General features: G+C 33.3%; 2 protein-coding genes across 2 annotated transcripts; one reads left to right on the top strand and one right to left on the bottom strand.

The window, feature by feature from the left end:
- Window positions 1-582: 582 nt before the first annotated feature.
- On the bottom strand, window positions 583-2,843 carry LOC140826686 (membrane protein of ER body-like protein). The gene is made up of 5 exons (XM_073189194.1): window positions 2,714-2,843; window positions 2,124-2,263; window positions 1,424-1,873; window positions 1,282-1,343; window positions 583-1,194 (listed from the first exon to the last, which is right to left on the bottom strand). The coding sequence occupies exons 2-5, from the start codon at window positions 2,179-2,181 to the stop codon at window positions 751-753; spliced, it is 1,014 nt and encodes a 337-aa protein (XP_073045295.1). The 5' UTR covers window positions 2,182-2,263; window positions 2,714-2,843; the 3' UTR covers window positions 583-750.
- A 14,645-nt stretch (window positions 2,844-17,488) lies between these two features.
- LOC140811128 (uncharacterized) lies at window positions 17,489-19,132 on the top strand. Its single transcript, XM_073169002.1, has 2 exons — window positions 17,489-17,829; window positions 18,417-19,132. The coding sequence occupies exons 1-2, from the start codon at window positions 17,668-17,670 to the stop codon at window positions 18,984-18,986; spliced, it is 732 nt and encodes a 243-aa protein (XP_073025103.1). The 5' UTR covers window positions 17,489-17,667; the 3' UTR covers window positions 18,987-19,132.
- Window positions 19,133-27,059: the final 7,927 nt, after the last annotated feature.

Below are 27,059 nucleotides of genomic sequence, written 5' to 3'. Positions count from 1 at the left end.
GTGATAACTCAATATTTGTGTAACACTAATTCAGAGGTTTGAAGGTTGTATTTATAGGTAAAATTCTGACTATTAGCCTCCCAATTAATGGCCACAATCTGACATTAACAGCCTTTATTTCATGTTCAATGCTTCAGTTACAAGTCATAAACTGAATTAGTAACTGTCTGCTGGAATTTCGCTCTTCTGCTCCTGGATTTTACCTGTTGTCTGCTGCTGGATTCTAATCTGCTGGAAAAATACCCATCTTCTGAAACATTAGTTGCTGCTGGAATTGTTAGCTTCTGCAGGAATTTTCCATTGATACTGAATATTGCTAGCTGCTGCAAAAATGTTAGCCGCTGGAAATCCGGGTTCTCACTTACATCACTTTAACTATACTTTTATCAACCTTCATGACTCCATATATAGATGTACTTGTTTATCAGACAGCTAATGCATTTAGCAGTCACATTTTCATTATGTAACTTGCTATCTCGTTGATATTACTCCATAGATGTAACTTGTATATCAGACAGCTGATAAATTGTTCAAGTTTGTCGTTGGTTTTCAAAAAAAAAAAAAAAATTAGCAAGGAAACCATTTGAACACGTAATCCAACAGTTTTGAATTTGAAAATGTAGAACTCATAATACATAAATCAAACACTCAGTGCAGAAATCAAACCAACAAAAGCTATGGGATCCAGGCGTGAGTTTTGGACAAAGAGGTGAATTCTTACAAGGAAATGGAGAAACAAAGGCTCGACACTCAATAAGAAGCCCATGTTGAGTCTCGGTTAAAAATCATATCAGAAACTGAAGTTGATTGGAACAGACCAAGCCTCTCCAAAAATCTCTTCACCAGCACACCAGCAGCATATGAAATTCCTGAGGCCATGAACCCCAATATAACAAAATTTACGATTGTTTTTACGTAAGCCTTAGGCGGTCTACACACATAGGCCTTTCCAATAGATAGAGCAATAATGCACACGAGAGAGACTGCACCTACCACCACCAGTTTTAGTTCACTTTCTTCACTTTGCCGGAATGAAAAACCATACACTACGATAGGCGTTGAACCAAATATGAGATATGATAGAACACAAACTATTGCGTGAAGTTTGAAGTTCTGCCTTTGGCCTAGGAGCTCTTGGTATCGATCACTTTGACTGTTTACTTGGTCTGTCTGCTCACATCTTAGTTCCCAAAGCTGCAATTTTAGTATTATCAACTTATCTTCCTGTTTATGTTTACACGTAGATGATAATTCTTGTTTCAAAGGGGTGAGTGTCCTTACATTGTTACAAATGACGAAGAATCCTCCTATCAGATTGGCCATTCCGAGAGCTAGAATATTCACTGTGATTCAAGAGAAGAAGATTATATAAAACCATAGATCTAGCACTTCATTGCAATGAGAATGTTTATATGATGCTTACATGTGGTGGCATCACCTCCAGCTGCAGATGACAATACACTTAGGCTGGTAATCAACTCCGCCAATCCACCATAAACTATGCTTTTAATAGCTTCTATTTCAGAATTTCTTCTAACATCCTCCTTTCGTTCTTGCGCTCCTTCTACACAAATAATATGGTCAAGATGACCTTCATAATCAGGTGCCTGAGTTAACCTTGGTGGTTTTTCTGGTTTGGTAGGCTTAACTGAAATTTGAATTTTGTTGCGTTTTCTAATTTTGTGAAGAAGAACCCTTCCTGTGATGCAAGATTTGCAATGAGGACAGTATAGATCATGCGTGTTTTGTTTTCGTAACACTGTTTTAACGTCGTATCCTGTTTCCTTGTTTATCAGATCAATATCTGCACTTTCAATCTCTTCCGAGGCCTTATAACTCTGAGACGATACCTCCATCTTTCCATGCCCAACACCTGAAATCATATGTTTTCGTGTAAGATCTTTTTAACCTTAAACTAAAGTTGGGAGTTACCTCTAAAAGTGTAAACGTAACCTTGGATTCGTATATTATTCTTCCAAATTTCTTAGATTCTCCCTTCAAGAACACACAGAATTACTAGTTCTACATAGTCCAAGTATCACATATAACCTACTTCTAAAAAAATTAATTAGTATCATATCCAAACCATTTTTTGAATTAATATCTATATATAATCTACTGACCTTCAGTTTCAAATTTTAAAATTTTGTCATGCTCCAGTCTCTGTGCTTTGTTTGCCATCTTCACACACAATTAATATGCAGAGACCGCCTGTAACGATACTTAATGGAAAAAGAAGCGTTGGCAAGCAAGTCTTGTGAGTCTAAATGTAGCAGAAAACAAGAGAAATATTAGTTTATACTGCTTTTTTTTTATTGCGCGGTTCAATAAATGCAACATGAGAATTCATGTGGGACAGGCATGTTATGTAAAATACAGATCCAGTTGACTCAATGGAAATAAATAAATTTGGAAATCTGACATATAAAACGGGAATATATCATAATTCAGATTAATTTGAAATTTATTGTGATCTTACTTCTACATAAATATATTTGAAATACAAACACAAACTTAATGGATATTTAGCAGGCGTAAAGAGCAATCGAAAACAACACGATATTTTGATTTCGAGTATAATAAAAATGAACAAATTACAAGCTAGCTTCTCATAATTAGCTTGATATAATATTCAATTACTGTGATATACGCTTCATAAAAATTTACCACTCCGAAGAAATGAAAAATAATGTAGACATCCTTCATTGCTTACAGAACGTGAGATGAACACTTGAGAGGTTCACACACAGCAATAGCTAGGAAGAAAGCTTCGTCTGTGTATGGCGACTTCCTTGTTTCGCCAGTCTCGAGTCGTATTATTCTATTATTAAGAGAGCATACTTTTTTTCCTGAATCTCACTCTAATTTTTCTAAGAGAACATTAAATGCACTTTGATTTTTGTTTCGAATGGATGGCCAACATGAAGTAGCTAGACGCACGTGTTTTTAGAATGTTAATTTGATTTTTTTGCATGCATTAGACTGAAATGTTTGGACCGGAGCCCAAGTGGCAGGTGTGAACTTCACACCGATCGACAAGACATGATATTTAATATTGTTTCGTATATAATCTGTTAGTCGTTAGATCTCTCACCAGCCGAATTAATTACTATATAATATGTTGAATATCTCACCAGCCGAATTAATTACTTGAAGATAATTAGATTTTGAGGTTAAGTTATAGTATCAATTTTAATATTATATCAAATTTCAGATTGTCTTATATACCACCAGATAATATTACGTAAACATCACGTTTCAGTTGTTTATTCTTGAGCTTGGACAATTTTTTTTTTTTTTTAGCTATCTTTTGTTATTGAGTTAGGTCTAAAATCTTAATTTTTTTAACGTAATGATTGATTTTTAACTGTTCATGTATGCAGCTCTTCAAGCAGAGGTGGAGCCACCCTTGGGCTAGGGTAGGCTCCAGCTTCTACCCAAATTTTACAATTTTATTTTATTTTTCCAGTATTTTTTTTAAGTTTTGTATTATTTTTTAGTTTTTTTTAGCTTTACTTTATTGTTGCAAATTTGAAAAATTTTTCTAACTATAAGGAATTTTTTAAAATGATCTTCTACAAATACTTATAATCAAATTTGACTTTCACTAATATTTTGCTCAAAAGGTTGAAGAACTTAATGTAAGTTGATTTTTAAAATTAACTTTAAGTTTTAAATATATTTTTAGACTATATTTACATTAACACACAAATATATTAAATTGAGCTAATATGATAATATAATTATGCGGTTACTACATATTTTATTATATATTTATTTAATTTATATTAATACTAAAAGTTTTATATAATTTTAATTTTTTTAGTATAACTAGTGTATGTTTATAAGAATTGATTTTGAGACAAATAAAGTAATGATTTTGAGACATTGCGGATATTTTCAATGTGAATCATAGATTGTGATATTATATGATTTATCAATGATTTGAATTTTGTGCATAATGACTTAAATGATGTATCAAACTTTTTGTTTTCTGTTAATGTCCATGTTAAGAAAATATTATTCCCAAGAATTTTGGTGTATGACAAAAACAAGTTTTAGCTGCGGCTCGGATATCAGATTTGTAGCAGTTCAACAGCCCAAATATTTAACCGTGATCTAAGTCGTTTTCAACCGCTCACTTTCAGATCGTTATCAGAACCGGTCATTAAAGTAAACTCGCTATTACTCAAAAGACATTTTCTGACTGGCTTAAATACATTCACGTATATTACACCGCCTTGAAGTCAACAATCTCTTACATCAGTTTCCAAGATTGATATACATTTGAATATCTTTCCCAGAAAGAGGAAGAACAATCATAGACCTAAAGCACTGTTGCACAAAACAGTTTCCTTAAATAGGAATTCCTCAAGAAAAGCGTCTCAGAAACGATACTGTGCAAAAGGAACATTAAATGCGTTTATCAAAGATCATATAATGCTCAAATATATCGATAGCAACTCGTCTATACAGAGTATCAGGTTATCGTTGTTATGTCCTTTCCGACCGTTAAGGAAAACGTGTATATCAACCGAAGCGTATGCAAGCAAACGCAAGGAGATTTTCTTAGCTACATTATCACAACTCGTTTGCTATTCAAGAAGATCTCTAAGCACTCTCAAAAGTTCATACACTCCATCGCTCAATCGGCACGCACTCAAGAGAAATTTATCTGATCAATTACGGATCATTTTCGTGCTACTAAATCAAAACCATTTACTCATATCATTAACCCTTTGGTTATTTGAGTCAGCTTTGATATCTGGTGAACTAAGTGTTCTTAAATATCCAGAAGTGTAAAGTGATCAATAAGAGTTCCAAAACAGGCAATGTGATAAGTCCTGATTGGAGTGAGCTGTTGCAAGAAGTTTGTAAAGCCAAAGTCTTTTAGTCGAAATCCTTCCTAAGGAGGAAGAAGGGGTGACGTAGGAGTATTCATTCTCCGAACATCCATAACAAACATGTGTTACTTTACTTTCTGCAATCAGTTATCTGTCTAGTATCTATTCATTGTTTTAGCCTGATATTGTATTTTAAGTTGCATTAAAGATTGTGAACCGTTTTCCGCACTTTATGGTGGTTCACATTCTCAATAATTTGAGTAGACATTTTCAACAGCCTAAAAACGGTTGAAATAACACTGTTACAAGAAAAAAATTGAAAGAGTTCATTCAACCCTCCCTCTAAACTCTTTCTCGATCCTAACAAGTGGTATCAGAGCGGGGTTTCTCTCAAACACTAATATCTTTTGAACACTTATGGCGTCTTTAATAAAATTCCTATGTTCTCTAAAGAAGATTATGATGATTGGAAGATTCGTATGCAGGCACATCTAGCAGCCCAAGATGATGATATGTGGTACACTATCACTGACGGGCCGATGAAAATTCTGAAAGTAAACACAGCTGCCGCTACAATAAAAGGTGCTCCTCAGATGGTAGAAAAGCACATATCCGGATGGACTGCTGAAGATAAGAAGAAAGAAAATCTGGATAACGTTGCAAAAGATATCCTCTACAAAACTTTGGACAAAAATATGTTCGTCAAGATCAAGACGTGCACCACTGCCAAGGAAATATGGGAGAAGCTTACTCAATTATGTGAATGCAATGATCAAACGAAAGAAAACAAGTTGACGGTAGCTATTCAAAAGTTTGACAATGCAAAAATGAAGCCAGGAGAAACTCTAGCAGAATTCGACGAACGGTTCACTGGTATCATTATCGAACTCATTTCATTAGATAAAGACTATTCTAATCGAGAAATTGCTCTAAAGGTTATGCGAGCTCTTCCCAGAGAATGGGACGTAAAGACTATCGCAATGCGAGAAATCCAAAGACTTGAATAAACTGGAACTTCACGATCTCTTTGCTGATCTTAAAGCCTATGAGTTTGAACTTGGTATACGAACTGAAGAAGATCCATCCATATCTCAACAGACGAAGGCATTGCCAGCTGATGATGGTCATTATCAACAGACGAAGGCATCGGCCGAGCAATTAAGCAATGAAACCATGTCATTATTCGTTAAAAAATTCAGTAAATTCATGCGTAAAAATCAATCACAGATGAATATACCTCACTTCAACAAGGACCATACTGATGATGGTCAAGCTTGTTTTAACTGTGGAAAGAAATGATACTTTATTGCAGAATGCAACAGGCCAAAGAAAGATGAAAAGAAATCAAGTGATAGAAGACGATTTAAAGACAACAAAAGATACATCAACAAGAAGAATCAGCGGGTCCTAGTTGCAGAAGAAGATAAAGATAAATGGGCTGAATCAGAATCTGAAAAATCCATTTCTGAAGAATCTTCAAGTGAAAGCGAAGATGAGAAAGTAGAGTGTCTGATGGCAATAGAAGATCAAGAATCTATTGATGAAGTGATATTTGACTTTAATTCTGATGAATTCACACGAGAAGATCTTGTTACCACACTTCATGACATGATAAATAATAGTTTATTTGATTTAATTGATTAAATATAAGATAAGATGATAGATTATTATTTTGTCTTTTTAATAATTAATAAAATATTAATAATATTATTTATTAAAGATAATATTATAATTTAAATTTAATGATTTGATTGATATAAAATAAATAATTGGTAGATTCTTAAATAATATGATAAAATAAACATAAGATATGATAGATAAAGTATCAAATAATTATTAAGTGAGACTGAAACTGTGCCTTATATTATTATTTATTATTATTAACCTAAACTACGCTTAATGTGCATGGACACCATATAAATATGATAGATATTACTGTATCCTATACTAGGAAGTTAACGATGAAATGTCTAAATCTTATGTTATATAAAAATTCAAAACAACATGATTGAAACAATTATTTAAAGTTAATATAAGCTAAGAGAGTTGTTATTATACATGTCATATCAATAGGTTAGAAAAACATATAGCTACCAAAATATAAATTAATCATAAAGCAAGAGTAAAAGTATATAATAATAAATAAGTTTACTCATACTTATCTTGAGAAACACTAATTGATGTTCAATATAAAAATACTAAACATACATACATGAATTATTTTATAACACAAAAAATTTTGTGAGTCGATTTTGTGAGACAGATCTCTTATTTTGGTTATCCATGAAAAAGTATTATTTTTTATGTCAAAATTATTGATTATTATTGTAAATATGAGCAAAGTTGACCCGTATCACAGATAAAGTCCGTGAGATCGTCTTAAAAGAGCTTTATTAATTTTATAATAATTTTTTCTGAAGGTATAACATAACAAAAAATTAGAAATTAATTATGAAACTGAAAATATAGATTAAGTAGCTTGATAGTTTAGACAAGGAATTTTGAACGAAGTCTTAAAAACTAGCATCGTCACATTACTAAGTGAGATAAACTTGAATTACCAAATTAATGAGATTCGACAAGAACTTCCAAAGTGGGAACAAAAATTCCTAACATGCAGTTTTTTTAAAGTAAAATAAGGGGAAATGATATATTTATTGAGAAAAATAATAGATAAACATAAAGGCTAAAATACAACTTTCCAGGAAGTAACCGGCCTAGGGATGTAAACAAATCAAACCGTTCGCGAGCTATTCGGAGCTCGGCTCGATAAAAAGCTTGTTTGAGTTCGTTTGTTAATCATATCTAACCAAGCTCAAGCTCGATTTTGAGCTCGACAACTTAATCAAACCAAGCTCAAGCCTAAGCGTATTCAGCTCGTGAGCTCGCAAACATGTTCGTTAATAGGCTCGCGAGCTCGAACTCGGCTCGTTTAGGTGGCTCGTCAGCTCGAGCTTGACTCATTTGTTGAATTGACAAATAAAAATATTAGTATTAATAAAAGTTAAACTTGTATGTCTAATACAAAATTAGTTCATAGATATATTTAATTTTAACAAGCTCGAATCAAGCTCAAATTCGAGCTCAATTGTATGTTTTACGAGCTCGAAAACGAGCCGAGCTCAAGTGAGGCTTGTTAAATATGACAAACGAGCTATTAATAAACCAAGCTCGAGCTCGGCTTGATTAACATGATAACTAGCTTTTAACGAGTCGAACTCGAGCTTTTCACAAGTTTAGTAATTTCAAGACAAGTCGAATTCTAACATGATGATAAAAGCTCGAATAAAGCTCGAGTTTGAGCTCGAGCTCTATCAATCTTAAACGAGCCAAACTCAAGCCAGATGATAAAAGCTCGAATCAAGCTCGAGCTCCAGCTGGAGCTTGAATTAATCTTAAACGAGCCAAGCTCAAGCCTGATACTGTTCGGCTTGGTTTGGATCGTTTACATCCCTAAACCGGCCAAAGAAATTATTTGACCAAAGCTTAAAATAAATAATTGTCCGATCAAAGATATAATTACATTTATGAAAAGAGTACGTAAAGAAAATTGAAAGGGAAGATCACAAAAGACTGGCAGTAGACCTCGTAACAAACGTCTTGTGAATATAAGTTGTAGGACCGACCGCTTGCCGCTTTACCAAAAGCTATAGTTTGTGGTAATGGTGCAACTCAAATCTTTTAAACCGCACATCAGCTCAAGCAACACGGTTCGATCGCTCTACCAAGCGAGGACAATTATTACACCCAATAATCTTCCTTCCAATAATTGCACTCCTTGCAATCTATAAGAATCGAACCCGTTACCTTGGCTCTGATATCAATTGTAGGACCGAGCACTTGCCGGTTCATCAAAAGCTATAGCTGGTGGTAATGGTGCAACTCAAATCTTTTAAACCGTACAACAGCTCAAACACCACGGTTCGATCGATCTACTAAGCAAAGACAACTATTGCACCCAACATAAGCAATCTTCTTGAAATCACTATCAGGTTTCCTTGATAGCTGTTCTTTGAATGTTATTCTAGAATTGAAAGGCCGATTACTGAAAATAAATTTAGAATCCTTTTTCTAATGTGAAATTAAAGGATTCATCCAAGAATGGTATTCTATCGGTGCAAAATCTTCGAAACAACATAATGGCCGTTATGCTCGGCTCCCTAATTGCCGTGCAGTGGTGGCGGCAACCGCCCTGTGCAGGTGGTTTATGGTGACAGAGGTTCTCCATTAAGTACTTATTTATATGCAAAAACTTATGTGAGACGGTCTCACAGGAATTATTTGTGAGACGGATCTCTAATTTAGGTCACCCATAAAAGAGTATTACTTTTTATGCTAAGAGTACTATTTTTTATTGTGAATATGGGTATTGTTGACCCGTCTCAAAAATTATGATCCGTGAGACGGTCTCACATGAGACTCACTCTTATTTATATTGGTAACGTAGAGTCGTACTTATGTTTAATGGTGTGTGAGACGAAAAATAAAAAAATTATTCTTTTGTTGCGGTAAATAACCATGATTCGTAATTAATATATACACTAAACAATGCATAAAATATACTAAAAATGTGAATATATTGCACAAGTAACAAGTCAACAAATATTTGAAATAACGACATAAATATTACTCATCTTTTTTTTTTTTCATTTCACTCTTTTGATATTTAAGAGAGATGTTCAGTTTCGTTTGTTGTATCTACAAATTATTAAATATGAATAGTTCCCAAATTTTTCAATCAAGCAACCACAAAATTAAATTATGTATTAAAATATTTTTAAAAAAAAAACTAAAAACAAAATCAACTACTCTCAATCAACATATACAAAACAATAAAAATTGACCAAAATTTATATAAATTCATAAATTATACCAATTAAAACAAGAAAACACTCAAACCCTTATTTAATGAGAAAGGAAAATAACTAAAATATTATCTCAATATAAAGAATGAAGGAGAGAAGATAAATCAGACGCGAGCGGCCGGTGGGACGACGGCAGCCTGCCACTGGAAATCGGCATAGGGGGCTTATTTTTATTTTTTATTGAATCATCATCAATTAACATATACATGTTGTGAAAAAGTAAAAATTTATGGTAAAAAGTAAAAATCTCAAACTCTCAAAATTTACCAAACGACACACTTTATAATATTTTTCTCTCTACTCAATTGTGATTTTCTTCACAAATGAGAGATCTATTTATAGGAAATCTTTACAAATAATCTAAAAATAAAATACATCATTACCTACATCATCACACACTAATTTTCAATATTTACAACTCTTATTTTCAACATTCAAATATTCAACATACACATTTTAAATATATTTTTCAACACTCCCCTTGTGATGACGATCATAATGATTGTCTTCATTACGTGTTTTTATACTCCCTCGTTAAAAACCTTACTAGGAAAAACCCATTGGGATAAAAACCATAGTAAGGGAAAAAGAGTGCAGTCACGTTAACTCCCCCTGATGTTGACATGAACAATTCTTCACAAATTTCTTAGATTGCGCATCCCAATATTATATATGTTCTTTCTGAATATTGTCGTAGGTAGTGCCTTTGTGAAGAGATCTGATGAGTTTTCACTTGATTGAATGTGACGAACATCAATACATTTATTCTTCTCTAACTCCTTGGTGAATGCGAAGAACTTAGGAGGAATATGTTTAGTTATGTCGCTTTTTATGTATCTCTCTTTCATTTGATCAACACATGCAGCATTATCTTCATATAGTATCACAGGCTTCTCGTCGAATGATAATCCGCATGAGATTTGGATATGTTGGGTCATTGATTTTAACCACACACATTCATGACTTGCTTCATGTAGTGCAATAATCTCGGCATGATTTGATGAAGTTATTACAAGCGTTTGTTTATGTGAACGCCAAGAAATTGCAGTGCCTCCACGAGTAAATACATATCCAGTTTGGGAACGTGCCTTGTGTGGATCAGATAAGTATCCAGCATCAGCATAACCAATTATACTTGGATTAGCATCTTTTGAATACAAAAGTCCCAAGTCTGTCGTTCCTCGTAGATAACAGAATATATGTTTAATTCCGTTCCAGTGTCTCTTTGTTGGATATGTGCTAAATCTTGCCCACAGATTCACGGCAAAAGATATATCAGGCCTTGTACAATTTGTAAGGTACATAAGGGCACCAATGACACTTAGATATGGTACTTCTGGACCAAGAATATCTTCATCATCTTCACATGGACGGAATGGATCATTTTCTATGTTTAATGATCTAACAACCATTGGAGCACTTAAAGGATTTGCTTTATCCATATTAAAACGTTTAAGGATCTTTTCTGTATAATTTGTCTGGGGAACAAACATTCCACATTCTTTTTGTTCAATTTGTAAACCCAGACAATACTTGGTTTTTCCAAGATCCTTCATTTCAAATTCTTCCTTCAAGTATGACACAACTTCTTGAATTTCCTTATTCGTTCCAATGATGTTTAAATCATCCACATATACAACAATAATTACGCATCCGGATGTTGTTTTCTTAATGAAAACACAAGGGCATATTGAATTATTTACATATCCCTTTTTCATCAAGTGATCACTTAGTCGATTATACCACATTCGACCTGATTGCTTTAACCCATATAATGATCTTTGTAATTTCACAGAATAACATTCCCTGGGTTTTGAACTTTGTGCTTCAGGCATCTTAAATCCTTCAGGGATTTTCATATATATATATTACTATCAAGTGATCCATATAAGTAAGCTGTAACAACATCCATAAGACGCATTTCTAAATTTTCAGATACCGTCAAACTAATCAAATACCGAAACGTAATTGCATCCATCACAGGAGAATACGTTTCTTCATAATCAATTCCAGGCCTTTGAGAAAAACCTTGTGCAAAAAGTCGAGCTTTATATCTTACTATTTCATTTTTCTCATTTCGCTTTCGAATAAAAACCCATTTGTATCCAACAGGTTTTACACCTTCAGGTGTAAGGACTATAGGTCCAAAAACATTACGTTTATTTAGCGAATCTAATTCAACCTGGATGGCATCTTTCCATTTTATCCAATCCTGCCGATTTTTACATTCACCAAAATATTTTGGTTCATGATCTTCGTTATCATTTATGATGTCGATTGCCACATTATAAGAAAATATATCATCAATTTCATCTATATCTTTTCGGTTCCATATTTTTCCAGTATTAATGTAATTGATAGAGATTTCATGATTCTCGTCAGTTTGTGGTTCTGACAGAACATTTTCATCATCATGTGTTTCTTCAGGAACACCATTCTCTATTTTGTAATCATCATGTGTTTCTTCAGAAACATCATTCTTTATTTTGTGATCATCGTGTTTCTCTATGAATTTTCTTTTTCGAGGATTTTTATCCTTGGAACCGACTGGCCTTCCACGCTTCAGGCGTTTAATGACATCATGAGTATCTTCCATTTGTTTCTTTGGAATTTCGATTCGAGCAGGGGCATTTGCAGCATGTATATATGATTTAGTTACCCCTTTTGTGTCTGCAAATGCATCTGGTATTTGATTTGTTATTCTTTGCGAGTGTACAATTTGTTGTACATCCTTTTCACATTGTTTTGTTCTTGGATCCAGATGTAACAATGATGATAGATACCATGTAATTTCCTTTTCGGTATGTTTCTGTTCTCCCCCTAACATTGGGAAGATTTCCTCATTAAAATGACAATCAGCAAAACGTGTTGTGAACACGTCGCCTGTCTGGGGTTCAAGATATCGAATTATTGATGGACTATCATAACCGATATAAATTCCAACCTTTCTTTGAGGTCTCATTTTCTTTCGTTGTGGTGGTGCAATAGGCACATACACCATACATCCAAAAATTCTCAGATGAGAAATGTCTGGTTCTTTACCAAATGCAAACTGTAATGGGAGTATTTATGATATGCACTTGGTCTGATGCGAATTAATGAAGCAGCATGTAAAATTGCACGTCCCCATATAGAAATAGGGAGCTTTGTTTTCATAATCATTGGTCTAGCAATCATTTGCAGACGTTTAATCAATGATTCAGCCAATCCATTCTGTGTATGTACATGAGCAACATGATGCTCAACAATGATTCCCAAAGACATACAATAATCATTGAAAGTCTGGGAAGTAAATTCACCAGCATTATCAAGTCTAATTTTCTTGATTGTATAATCGGGAAACTGATTCCTCAATTTTATTATTTGAGCAAGTAATCTTGCAAATGCAACATTTCAAGTTGACAATAAACATACATGTGACCATCTGCTGGAGGCATCAATCAATACCATAAAGTATCTGAATGGTCCACATGGTGGATGGATTGGTCCACAAATATCACCCTGAATACGTTCAAGAAACATTGGTGATTCAGTTTGGATTTTGTTCATTTTCAGAGAAATCGTTGAGAAAATCTGCAGCATCAATATTGTTCATTTCTATCCCACCAACATATTGATCATTTCTAGAGAAATCATTCATATAATCACCAGCATCAAAATGAGTTGAATCACTCAAACGGTCACTGCGTTCAGTGAAGTTGGTCTCCTTTTCTTTCCCCTTTAATGATTCTTTATAAAGTTTACAAAGGTGCTCAGGGGCTCGACAAACTTTGAACCAATGTCCTGGAGTACCACATCTGTAACAAGAACTTTCATATCTTTTTGAGTTATTCTCATTAACACTTGTATTCTCATGAAGCCTTTTCAGTGGATGGTTTGGGATGCTCTTTTGAGATGAGTTATAAAAATAACTATCTCTATTATTTTCAAAACCACGGCCGCGTCCACGACCACGACCAATTCCACGTCCACGACCTCGACCAAAACCTTGTCTTTGAAATTGATTTTGGTTTCCAGGTTTAAATTCATTTTTACTTACAGCATTTACTTCTGGAAATGCTGTTGATCCAGTGGGTCGGGACTGATGATTTCTCATTAATAGCTCGTTGTTTTTTTCCGCCACAAGAAGACAGGCGATGAGTTCAGAATATCTCGCGAATCTACGTACTCTATATTGTTGCTGTAGAGTAATATTTGATGCATGAAACGTGGAAAATGTTTTTTTAAAGCATCTCAGATTCTGTGACCTCATGTGCACAAAATTTTAATTGCGAGATTATTCTATAAATCGCCGAATTGTAATCATTGACTTTTTTAAAGTCTTGGAATCTCAATGTATTCCATTCATCCCGGGCGGTTGGAAGTATAACTTCTCTTATATGTTCGCATCTTTCTTTTAATCCCTTCCACAAAGCCATGAGATTTTTTTCAGTCAGATATTCACATTTCAATCCATCGTCGAGATGTCGACGCAAAAATATGATGGCTCTTGCCTTTTCTTGTGACGTGCATATGCCATTTTCTTTAATGGTCTCGCTTAGACCCAATGACTCGAGATGCATTTCTACATCTAGAGTCCATGACATATAATTCTTTCTCGTGATGTCGAGCGCAAAAAATTCGAGCTTTGTTAAATTTGACATGGTGGTACTAAAAAAAATTACGATGCATTTTATTAGTTAATAAATATTGCAATACAAAGTAACGGATAAACAACAAGTACAAGTATTTGTAAAAATAAAGAAAAAGCACGAGGAGGATATTCTCCGATAAATACAAGACTCGTGAGTATGATAACCAAAATAATTAAAAATATCCTTGAGAAAGCCATCTTCTTTTTTCTTCGAAAAATTTGATGATGAATAATTTTTAGAGATGAAGAGAAAGTTGGAGTGATTGAATGTGTTTGTGAGATCATATTTATAGGGCAAAAACTAGCCGTTTTTTTACTATTTATGACACTTGGTGTACAAAAAAATAAATGTATGTATTTGTATAATTTTATGATAATAATATGGTATATATAATATTAGACATGTTTAAATTTATGTATATCATATCATAATATTATAATGAGTGTCATAATTTATTTTGTTTAAAAACCTTATAGGCTTTTATACTTGTCGTATCCCTTACCGGGAGTGTGGGATGTCGTCTTAACATCCTCCCAGGATTTATAACAAGTTTATGAAAAATTTATTTTTATTATTTCTAATAATAACATTATATTGTATATTAAATAAATACACAATAAATAAATAACAGTAAAATAAATATTATTACTTTTGTTACATTTTTCTTCTGTTTGGAGCTTGGAAAAGTATGTAGGTGTAAAGGCCCTAAAACTTCTTGCTTTAGAATTTTGCGGAAAATTAAAAAAAAAATTTTAAAAGAACTTAAATGGCCTCATTCATAAAATCAACTGGTGAATCAAGTTCAATGTTTCAAAAATGTTGCAGCGGAAGAAAATAATTGTTTGCCAACAATAACAACTTAAAAATATCCAATGACTGATAAAAATTTTGTTTGCGGAATAAAATAAACACTGTTGCACTGAGGTCCTCGGGTGCCACTACTGCCGACCCAAGCTGGCTCACTGGTCCCCGCCCTCGGCCCTGACCTCATCAGTACCTACAACAATCAAGTCTAGTGAGCCTAAAGACTCAGCATGCATATATCGCAGGTAACGAGTAAAATCTGAGTAAAAATATGCATGGGGTAAAATATCATGCCATGTGACATGCTGAAAATAATCTGTACTGAGCAATTATAATACGTGCATGCGGAACTGATAATCACAGTAAAAATAATTGCTCCTTGGAGCCTGTACTGAAATAACTGATAAAATTTTCTTTTGAGATTATGTTTTACGCCTGTGGCCACTGCACTAAGCTGAACTGATCGGTAACTGACTACCGGGGAGCCTGGAACTGAGCTGACGGTCACTGAAGACCCGATGGTACCAACCTGAACTGAGCGGTCACTGAAGACCCGATGGTACCAACCTGAACTGAGCGGTCACTGGCGACCGTATAAATAATAATAATGCTCCCACATAGTGAATGAACCACAAGCCATATCGCATAAATCTCAAAAATAATCATTTTTCTGTTTTCATGCACGTAAAATAATTAACTGACGATAATGAAAATATCCTGAAATTTTACCAACTGGAATGGATCGTCCCCAGGCTCGCTGCAACCTAAAAATGCCATGAAAATATGCAATGGATTTTTCTTAGGCAAATTTATGCAATTAAATTTCTAAAATGCGACAACTACGTCTAACGACCTCGTATTTAATCATGACTGTAGGACTTTTAGAGCTTCGTGCTGATAACGTGTTGTGAAAAAGTAAAAATTTATGGTAAAAAGTAAAAATATCAAACTCTCAAAATTTACCAAATTACACACTTTATAATAATTTTCTCTCTACTCAATTGTGATTTTCTTCACAAATGAGATATCTATTTATAGGAAATCTTTACAAATAATCCAAAAATAAAATACATCATTACCTACATCTAGGGGTGAGCAAAAATTCGGTTAAACCGATTTAACCGACCGAACCGAATTAATTCGGAAATTCGGTTCGGTTAATTCGGTTAATTCGGTTTCGAAATTTTCAAAAATCGGTTAATTCGGTTCGGTTTCGGTTTTTGTAAAAAAATATCGGTTTAACCGAATTAACTGAATTATTAAATAAATAATTTTGATTTTATTTTATTATGTTTTAAATATAATTTATAATATTTTTATATTTAATATTGTATATTATAATTAACTTTTTTACGAATAAAGTATTTTATTATGATTAAAATAGAATATTAATTATTAATTTTATGTATAATTTTTAAAATTTTAATTTTTTTAGAATATTAATTATTAATTTTATATATAATTTTTAAAATTTAAATTTTTTTTTAAAAAAATCGGTTAATTCGGTTACCGACCGAAATAACCGATTTTAATTCGGTTCGGTTAATTCGGTTTTTGTGAAAATTCGGTTCGGTTCGGTTAGTCTAAAAATTTTCGGTTAAATCGGTTTTCGGTTAATTCGGTTCGGTTTTTAACCGAATTAACCGAATACTCACCCCTACATACATCATCACACACTAATTTTCAATATTTACAACTCTTATTTTCCACATTCAAATATTCAACATTCAAATATTCAATATACACATTTTAAATATATTTTTCAACAATACCTATAATTTTTTGAATTATTGGGTCTTTTACTGGGCTGGACCCTGAGGCCGTGGCCTGCTTGACCACGAAGGAGGTCCGAGTCTGTTGGTGTGTTTCTTGGTGCAATTTTGTTGACTGTGAAGTCCGATGGGAACTATAGCCATGCAAGTATACTCGTCAATGTCCCAGATATTCACCATAAAAAATTGGATCCAAATCCAGAATCTGGTATATGATGCATCAGGTTGGTATAATTTAAAAAATATATATAAATTACTACTTTTATACAAAATTGCGAATGTTAATTAATTACATTTTCTGAGGTTGTTTATTGATAATCAAGTGAATTTAGAGGACACGAAATAGCTGAAATTCAATAGATTTTGTGCCGGAATTAATGTTAGCTATAAAATGACGCATTAGGGTCAAACTTTTCTCGTAATCTGGAAATTAATTCCTCAAATTCTGGAATACAATAATAGCACAATATAACCTTTATATATATATATATATATATATAAATTACAAATTACATACATATTATCTTGTGAATTGAATTGAATTTAATTTAACATGATATATTATATATTGAAATCCAACGGTCGTAATTAATAGTGTCTATAAATACAGTGGTACTTCGTTTGCTGTAAAATAGGAAGAGAAAGAGCCGTGCCTTATCAGGCTTCTCCGTCTCCCACGCACAAATTCTACATAAATCTCAGATTTCACATGATCTCTATTTATTACTCCTAAATAAATAAATTGTGTATGGAGGAACAAATTCTTGATTATGTATTGGTGCCATTGGGGTTGACATTGATGGTGGCTTATCACATCTGGTTGCTCCGCCAGATAATAACCCGTCCCGCCACCACCGTCGTTGGCATCAACGCCATCAACCGCCGTCTCTGGGTTCGAGCAATGATGGAGGTTGGTTAGTCTAAAAATCCTTGTCTTTCGTTTCCCATTTTATATATATGCCAAGAAAAACATAGTTTTTATCTGCATGCAATTAGCAGAATTACTGCGTGTTTTGCGTTTGATATAGAAAACAGTAAACACACATGGCTGGCCACTTTGACCCATTCACACAACTAACTACCGTCTTTTTTGTTTGGGAAATCTAGATTTTTTAATGGATATATTCCACTAATCTACTGTTAAAATTGTTTGGATTAACATAAATCAATATCGGATGAATAAAATAAAACTCAAATCAAAGCATTTTGTGTCGTTTGTGTGGACTGAGTTGGAGCTGTGTGGCATGATGATTACTTCATCGTGTATTTCTTTTCTTTCATATTTACTTGTTTCCAATCAGGGGATACCAATGATCGGGTTGATTTTGGTTTGGTTTTTAAATTCATAGCATCTTGATTCAATTTAGTTTCTTATATTACGATTCGGTTAATTCGATTTGTACACCTACGTTTTAGAGTGGAATTCTTGAAATAAAATATAATTTAAGTTCAAATATAGTAAAAACTAAAAAATCTTTCTTTCTTTCTTATCCTCAGGATCCATCCAAGAATGGGATTCTATCGGTGCAAACTCTGCGAAACAACATAATGGCATCAACCCTTTTAGCATCGACGGCGATAATGCTCAGCTCCCTGATAGCCGTCCTGATGACTGGCAGCGGTGGCAACAACCGTCCTATGAAGGTGATTTACGGTGACCGGAGCGAACTTGGGTTTTCTATAAAGTTTTTCTCGATATTGGTGTGTTTTTTGGTGGCATTCTTGTTGAATGTGCAGTCGATTAGGTACTATAGCCATGCAAGCATACTCATCAACGTCCCGAATGTTCTCAACAACAAAAAAGATTATAGAAATTGTGCGAGTGCTGAGTACGTGGGACGTATCGTGAACAGGGGGAGTTATTTTTGGTCATTGGGTTTGCGTGCATTTTACTTCTCGTTCCCTCTATTTCTGTGGATGTTCGGGCCCATTCCGATGTTCTTGTGCTGCGTAGTGCTGGTTTTCTTTCTCTATTTCCTTGACGTGACGTTTGATTTCGGATGCGTGGTTTCACAAGATCAAGAGAATGTATGTATGGACGAGGAGGCCCGTACTGTGAGTGTTTGATAAATTATTTAGTCTTCTATTTCCCTTTTGTAAACAATTTCACCAAACTCCTTGATTGACCTCTGGTGAGATTCATTTAGCTTGCGTTTTTGGATCAAACTTACACATTTTCCCAAAAAAATGAAATCAATTTAAGGGAAAGTGCACTAAAATCAACTCACAATCTCTCTTCTTTTCCTTTCCTTTTTTTTAAAAAGAGAAAACACGTTTATGTACCAAAAAGGGAGAAATAAAACCAAGTGGGAAATGGCAACTTCATTCACGATACCCTTAAAACTCTAGCCACCCATAATCATGCCCAAAAGTGAGAAACATCGTTGTCAAACTTTGTCAGCTGCGAAAGCAAAGGACAACATGCATGTTGAAGTGTTTTTTGCAAATTTTTTGGTGTACGTCATCCTAATGCAACCGGTTCATTAGACATTTAACAAAAACTCTAGCCATAGTTCATACCGACTAGCTAGGGACGACGACAATGGGTTGAATATGAGCCGGGTTTGCTATGACTTGATATCCAACCCACTCGTTTAAATTTAAATGCACACCGCCCCGACTCATGAGAATCGTTTATATTAATTGTATTTTAATTTCTATATCTTGAATTTATACATTTACAACAAACATTAAATAACAAAGTTCAAATAAGGTCCGAAAATCTATATCATTCCGCTTTTTTGCTCCTTGTGAATGGTGATATTGGTTAAATAAATAAATAAATTTTCAGATCAGTTACAAGTCTTAAAACACATAAAAAAAAAATCTCAATCAATAAAAGAAACACATTGAATATTAATTTATCATATTTTTGGAAATTAAGTGGCAAAATAAAGACAAGTCCGTGACATACTCCAACCAAATGATTCATATAATTGTTCACATACTAAATAATATTAGTCAAATTTCCATGTCTTAACAGACAAAGGGCACTGGTAATTCGCTAATCAAAAGTGTTGAATTGAAAATAATTTAGATCGAAACTTGAATGGAAAAACCAATACCCTGGCCCCCAAATGGATCGATTCTAAGATGAATGAATTCTTTGGAGTCATCTTTTGTTTATTTGGAACCAAGTATGTTAAGTTTTAATGGGTCCGAGGAAGAATAAAAATTTTGTCTCTTACAAACCGTATAACATCTCATGTTACACGATTTAGAGTCACAAATCTAAACTATGTAGGTAACAATTGATTATTCGAAAAACAGAAGTTCACCAGATTTTCGATTCTTAATTGATATCCACGAACAATATGAAATTTATTCATTTATATTTTTGATTTTGATGTCATTGGCCAAGAATCAAATGGCAACCAAGAACAAAAAAAAAAACGAGGGAAGGGCATAGTTTTAGGAAATAATTTTCGGAAAATTCGTGTACATATGTTTGAGGCATGAAAACCAACCAAAAGAAGCCCGAAAAGTCCTCTGACGAGGGTCGTTCACCCAACCAACTGCCATGCACCACAAATATAATTAAACGCTAGTTTAATGTCTCTCCCTATATAAACAAACTCTTGCATGCATTTGCCAAAACATTCAAGCTAGTGACTGATCATATATATATATAGTTTCATCGTCGTCGTCATTCTCCTTTGCGGCCTCTTGAATTTGCTCGCTTACCACCAACGATAATGGGCGGCTGCGCGAGCAAACCCAAAGACTTGGATACCAAAGAGGCGCCTGCCCCTGAGACCCCTGCAGATCAAAACGTCCAGGCTGATGCCGTTCCACAGGTAACTAATTAAATGTTATATATAATATTCTATGTATATGGATTAAAATTTTACTTTTACGAGCTAGCTAGCTAGGGTAGCCCATGGTTTTCTTGTTTCTGTGTCAGGAGAACAAAGATGGAGATGAGACTACGAAAGAAGAACCTTTGGTAGATGTATCTGAACCTGAACCAGCTCAGGAATCCGAGAAAACAGAAGAAAAACCAGCAGCCGATCAGGCCGTTGATGAGGAGCCACCAAAAGAGGAACCGAAAGCTGAGGATTCTGCACCAGTAGTTAAAGTATGATGGTAAACTGACAAGAAGAAGAAGAAGAAGAAGAAGATGGCTTTAGGTTTTATTTTGAATTATATATGTATTTGTCATCAGGTGAGATGAGAGTGTTTTTCCAGATCCATTATGCATCAGAATAAAATTAACAGTTTTTCTGCATTGTATTCTTACGAATTAATAATAATTTGGAAACATAATTAAGATGGATGGCTTTAAGAAATTAAAGAGCTGCCCATGCTGCTGGTGATCACCATGGGTGGAATTATCAAGACATGGATTGTGATTTCAGCTCATATATATATACTAGAAATAATGTTGCGTTACACGTGAGAAATATACGTTAGAGTAATTAGAATTCGAAATAATATTAGGTAACTCAACACAAGATAATAATAATAGTATTGTAAATTTTGACAATTCAGAAAAAAAAAACATATTTGTTTAATTTTTTTTTTAAAAAAAAAGATTCGTACTACTCAAATTTTTCTCTTATCGTTTTCTTTTGTTATTTATCATATTCTCTAACAAATACATATATTTTATTATGATATTCAATTATTACAATTTTTTGGTCAATGATCTGAAATTTTTTATTTACAATGTTGCTAGATATTATTCTCTTTCATATAAACTGATAATAATTGTTATTAGATGTTCCTACTTGCATAGTCACCTTTAATTTATTAAACATTATTATTGATAACATATAAACCGCATATAATTATTATAACAATCCATCATCACATAAAAAGTATTGATGTACTGATAAAAAAAAAAATTGATGGAAAGTTGTCATTTATTTGCAATTTATAATCATAATATTTTTGAAAATAAATCATTTTTCACCGACTCTTATTACACCTATTTTAATATTTCATATTATCTCGTAAATATAATAAGCACAATTAAATTACTAATGTTATATCGGTATTATCTCCACAAAATAATATCTTTAATTTTCTTAATTATTTAAATGTTTTCATGAGATAATTTGTGTAACTTTATTTGAGAAAAAATCATTACATTTATAAAGATTAAATAATAAATGTAGTCGCCTTTAATTTATTAAACATTTATACCAGATAACATATAAATTGCATATTATTATAACAATATATTATCACATAAAAAAGTAGCGACGTACTGAAAACTTTTATTGAATATTGACATTTATTTGTAATTTATAATAATAATATTTTTGACAATAAATCATTTTTTTAACAACTCTTATGGCACCTAATTTAATATTTCATATTAAGTCATTGGTATAATGAGCACAATTAAATTATTAATGTCATATTGATATTATCTTCAGAAAATAATATCTTTAATTTTTTTAGTTGTTTAAATATCTTCACGTGATAATTTATATATCCTTATTTTGAGAAAAAAATCATTGCATTTATAAAATTTGAATAATAAATATAACTTTAAAGTATAATTTAGTTTGGAAACTGACCATTGTATGAAAAACCACAATTTTTCCTCTGTTTCTAATTTTTTGTAACCAAAAGAGTTAATATTTTTTTATCTTCTCCATTTCACTATAAAAAGATATAAATAGCAACAAAAAAAAAATTCAAGTCTAGAAAAATAATTTTATTTATTGTTTTTCTTGTCTATAAATTTTTTTTTATATGTGAACATATACTATACTTCATTGTCTTAATCGGCATATGTTTTCACTATACAATTTGTGTATATTAAAGATGAATAAGTTCATTTTTAGTTTTTTATTACCTGAACTAAGGCCGATATATTAAAATGTAATATACATTGATATAAAAAAAATTCAAATTCAATTTATTCACAATGGTTTTTCAGAACAAAGACCAACTCAAAATAATGAAATTTGGATTCATAATTATTTTTAAATATGATATAAAAATAATAGGTGGAAATTGTTTTTACCTTTTAGTTGCAAAATACAATCATAATTGCATGTAGGTGTACTATTTCATTGTGAAGATTATAATGTTCTTTAAATATCTCATTTATCACTCAAGGATGAAACTTTGTTTATTTCTTATCTTGATGATCGACAAATTAAATAATTCATTTAAATGTTTTTGTTAAGAATACTTACATGAGTTTTATTGTGTATTTCTTCCATTTGAAAGAGTCAATTATAATTCAATCTACAACAATATGTGAAAACTGAATAATGCTTCTAAATTTAAAAATCGAGTAACAAGGGACAATTCAAACTAAAAGTTGATGCAACTTGTTTCTTATAGTTTTATAAACGAATAATATAGGACCGATCGTGCGCCCTTTACCAAAAGATATAACTGATGATAATGATGCAAGTCAAATTTTTAAACTATACATTAGCTCGCCTAAGCAACAGTGACAATTATTTTACCGAACAACATCTCTTCTAATAATTGCACCAATTGCAATAAATAAGAATTAAACTCGTGACAATAGCCCTGATACAAATTATAGGATCGAACGTTTACTGTTTTAACAAAAACTATAGATGATGGTAACAGTTAACCCAAATATTTTAAAGAGTACAGCAGCTCAAGCACAACATTTCAATTGTTCGTAACATGATCAATTATTGTAACCACCAAATAAGTTTAAGCAAATAACCTTTTACTTTATCACACAAATGTATAAGATATTTGAGTAGATCAGTATATACTTTATATTCCATATAAGTAGTAGAAAAAAAAATCATTTTCATCTATTCGATAATTTATATTTTAAAATTAAAAAAATAAGAAAAAATACATAGCATGCTGATAAAATCTGGAAACCTAAATTGAAAGTTGAATTAATGATTTCTACTCATCATCAAATTCTACTATTTAATTTTAATATTTTCTGATTCTAAATAATGATCACATTATTATTACGTTACACTAGTTTCTGATTCTGAATAATGATCATATTAATATTATGTTACAATGATAAATAAATTATTATTTTTAGTTTATCATCATAGTCTTTATCTCAATAAACACATTTTCGATTTTAGTGTGTTAAATTTAATATTTTACATTAGATAATCATAGTGTAAATTTGAAATCAAGAGAAAATTAAGAAAATGTAGAACACTACATTGCATGAATTTTCACTTTGTGCAGTGACAAAACATAAGGTGGGTTAACTACTTATACCAAGTGAGATACTTATATATATGAGTTTCATTTAGCTTAGCCATTATAATATTTTTATTAACTCACTTTGTTCTTCATTTTTACTTCACTAACTTTGCAGTGTGTGTTAGTATCAAGTGCTTACCACTAGGCAAAAAGCTATAGCTGTTTGTCAAGGCGCAACTTTATTTCCTTATATTTGTAGCAGCGTATAGTGCACCTACTTGGTTGCTAGCTAATGGGTCAGGCTGTTAGGCCCATGAGTTCGGCGATGTGTGTGTCTATCTGCCAGTGCAGTCTCATTTCCCTTAGAGATAGTCTTACCATTTTCATACCGTTGGCCCTGTCCCCAGCAAAGACAATATTTCCGTTAAGATTTGGTGTCACTCTTTTACAACCCACTTAGCCAGCCAGATCAAGTGGTGCAATGTCAGCAGCTTGACGTATGAGAACTTTCCAAGAGGTCACCCATCTCAGTACTACTCTCACTCATGCACGCTTAACCCAATATCTCCCCAAGAAGCATAGAAATATAATTCTTGGGAGACTTGAACTCATGACCTCGCTCTAATACCAATTGTTAAGATCAAGCGCTTACCACTAGGTTAAAAGCTATAACTATTAACCAAGGCGCGACTTTATTTCCTTATACTTGTGGCACCGCAGAGTGCACCTACTTGGGTGTTAATGGGTCGGGCGGTTAAGCTCATGCGTTCGGGAGGTACGTGTCTATTTGCTGGTGTTATCTCATATTCCTTAGAGATCAGTCTTACCCAGTTCCTATCATCGGCCATGTGCCCAGCAGATACAGTATTACCCGTTAAGATCGGGTGTCATTCTTTACGGCCCACTTAGCCAACCAGATTAAGTGACGCATGTAGCGTGTTTCACTACCGCAAGTATACGGTGTCAAGTTTTAGTACTGGTTAGAGTACAGATATCGATCCCACGAAGAGTAAATATTTAAAACTGTATATTAATTACCATAATTGACATAGCTCAACTTTATTTAAACAGATCAAATAGTTGGTTTGTAATCAATTCAAATAAAATAACAATTCCTGTAATTCTAGCACGCAGCAGAAAATTCACTGAGGAAATAAATCTAGAGATATGATTTCGTCGAGTCTCCCCTATGCTAAATTAACATTGACTAACATTTAATTAAATTGCACCATGTGTATTAACCAAGAACTCACAATATTTTCTATTCCCTCTGTCGAGTGATAAATAGAAATGTACTACCTATTACTGATTTTAATATGTCTATTCAAAATCACGTAACACGTAATAAATGTAAACAAGGTTCTTTTATGGATTCGTCAGAGTTATACGTCTTTTGCACGTTATAAATATCTAACGATGTGATTTCTTCTGTCCTAATTTCAATCCCCTCTGTCGAGTGTTAGATTTCAATTATGTAATCAATCGAATTATGGTCAGTAATTCAAAAGCATTAAAAATAAGAAATCACAAATAGACACGATGAAATAATTCAATGAAAATTCAAATCGTCATTAACATAGGTTCAACCACGACTACATCAATCTCTAGAAAATAAAATTAGTTCATGCTCAAATTTAAATCACTACAAAACCTGTTTGTAATCATTAAAAACATAAAAGTAAGAAACCGAATTAAGAACGTGTTGGCGAGAGATGAAAGTGCTTCTCCGTGTCCGGATTCAACGTCTTCTATCTCCGTTCTTCGCGTCCCGTGCTCCGTGCGCTCTCACTTTTTCTCCTTTCTCTCGAGTGGTGTGACAGTTGTGCTAAAAATATTTCCGAACTCCCTTTAAAATCAACGCCGAGACCCTTTCATTTCTGAACATCGCGCCGTGCGCATATGCGCGGCACAAACTCGCGCATATGCGCGGGTGCTTCTGGTGCTGCTCTTCGTCTTGCGCGCATATGCGCGCCATGAGCGGCGCATATGCGCGCTGCCCTCGGGTTGTGGCCTGTTGTCTCTCGCGCATATGCGCGGCTTGAGTGGCGCATATGCGCTGAACTCTCTGTATGGGTCGCGCATGTGCGCGTCTTTGGGGGCGCAAATGCGCCAATCTTTCTGCCAGTTGCGTGCATGTGCGCGGGAATAAGTCGCGCATGTGCGCGGGACTTACTGCATTCCACCCTTCGAGGCATTGCTCCCACTTCTTCTCCTGGGCGCCATTTTAGCTCGTTTTCACGCACGTGTTGTATCCGCACCTAGATTCCTGCAATCACACAAAAAAACAACTAAAGCGCGTAATTCCGCTCAAAAAGACTAACAGTCTGTATGATTTATAAAGATAATTTAAGTGCATAAAATGCACTTATCAAATCCCCCCAAACTTAAACTTTTGCTAGTCCCGAGCAAAATAAAACTAAAAGTAAATAAATCATTAACTAGACTAAATTAAATTAAACACATCCTAAAGAAAATAAATAACTAAACGAGCAAGAATTGTGGAATAAAAGGATAACCTCTAGCCTCAGATATTACAGTTTCCATGATGTTAAATTGAACACATGCCAAATTACTCAAAGTTCACGTGCGTGTGTGTCATGCTATTCTGGTTTAGCCACTCCCAATGCCAAGATAAGTTCATAGCTGTTCATCTCATAAAATTCTGGACTCCTCGACACACATGTAATTAGCAAAATCATTGAAGCACACATTTACCTTCACAAATCAACAGGACTTATAGGATAACATTTGGCTAAAGAAAGTGGTATTATGAAGACAACAATTAACCAAATAAAATCCAATATCATGAGATGCACACATGTACACAATCAAATCATGTGTCTATCAACGGTATTTTTCAAGTGTCCATAGGCTTAACCTTGACAACTCTTCTCCACTAGTATATTGGGTACGCGTGACTCGGTTAATAGGTCTTTTAAGCTTATAACGTTAGGCTATGGCTAATGGCTTCAAATGAAGGTAGGGAGTCAAAAGTGAGAGAAAACAAACAAATTTATT

The sequence above is a fragment of the Primulina eburnea genome, chromosome 1 (genome assembly GCF_022965805.1).
Source record: "Primulina eburnea isolate SZY01 chromosome 1, ASM2296580v1, whole genome shotgun sequence".
Classification (NCBI taxonomy): domain Eukaryota; kingdom Viridiplantae; phylum Streptophyta; class Magnoliopsida; order Lamiales; family Gesneriaceae; genus Primulina; species Primulina eburnea.
Note: the sequence above shows the minus strand (reverse complement) of the source record. Positions and strands in the feature narration are given on the sequence as shown.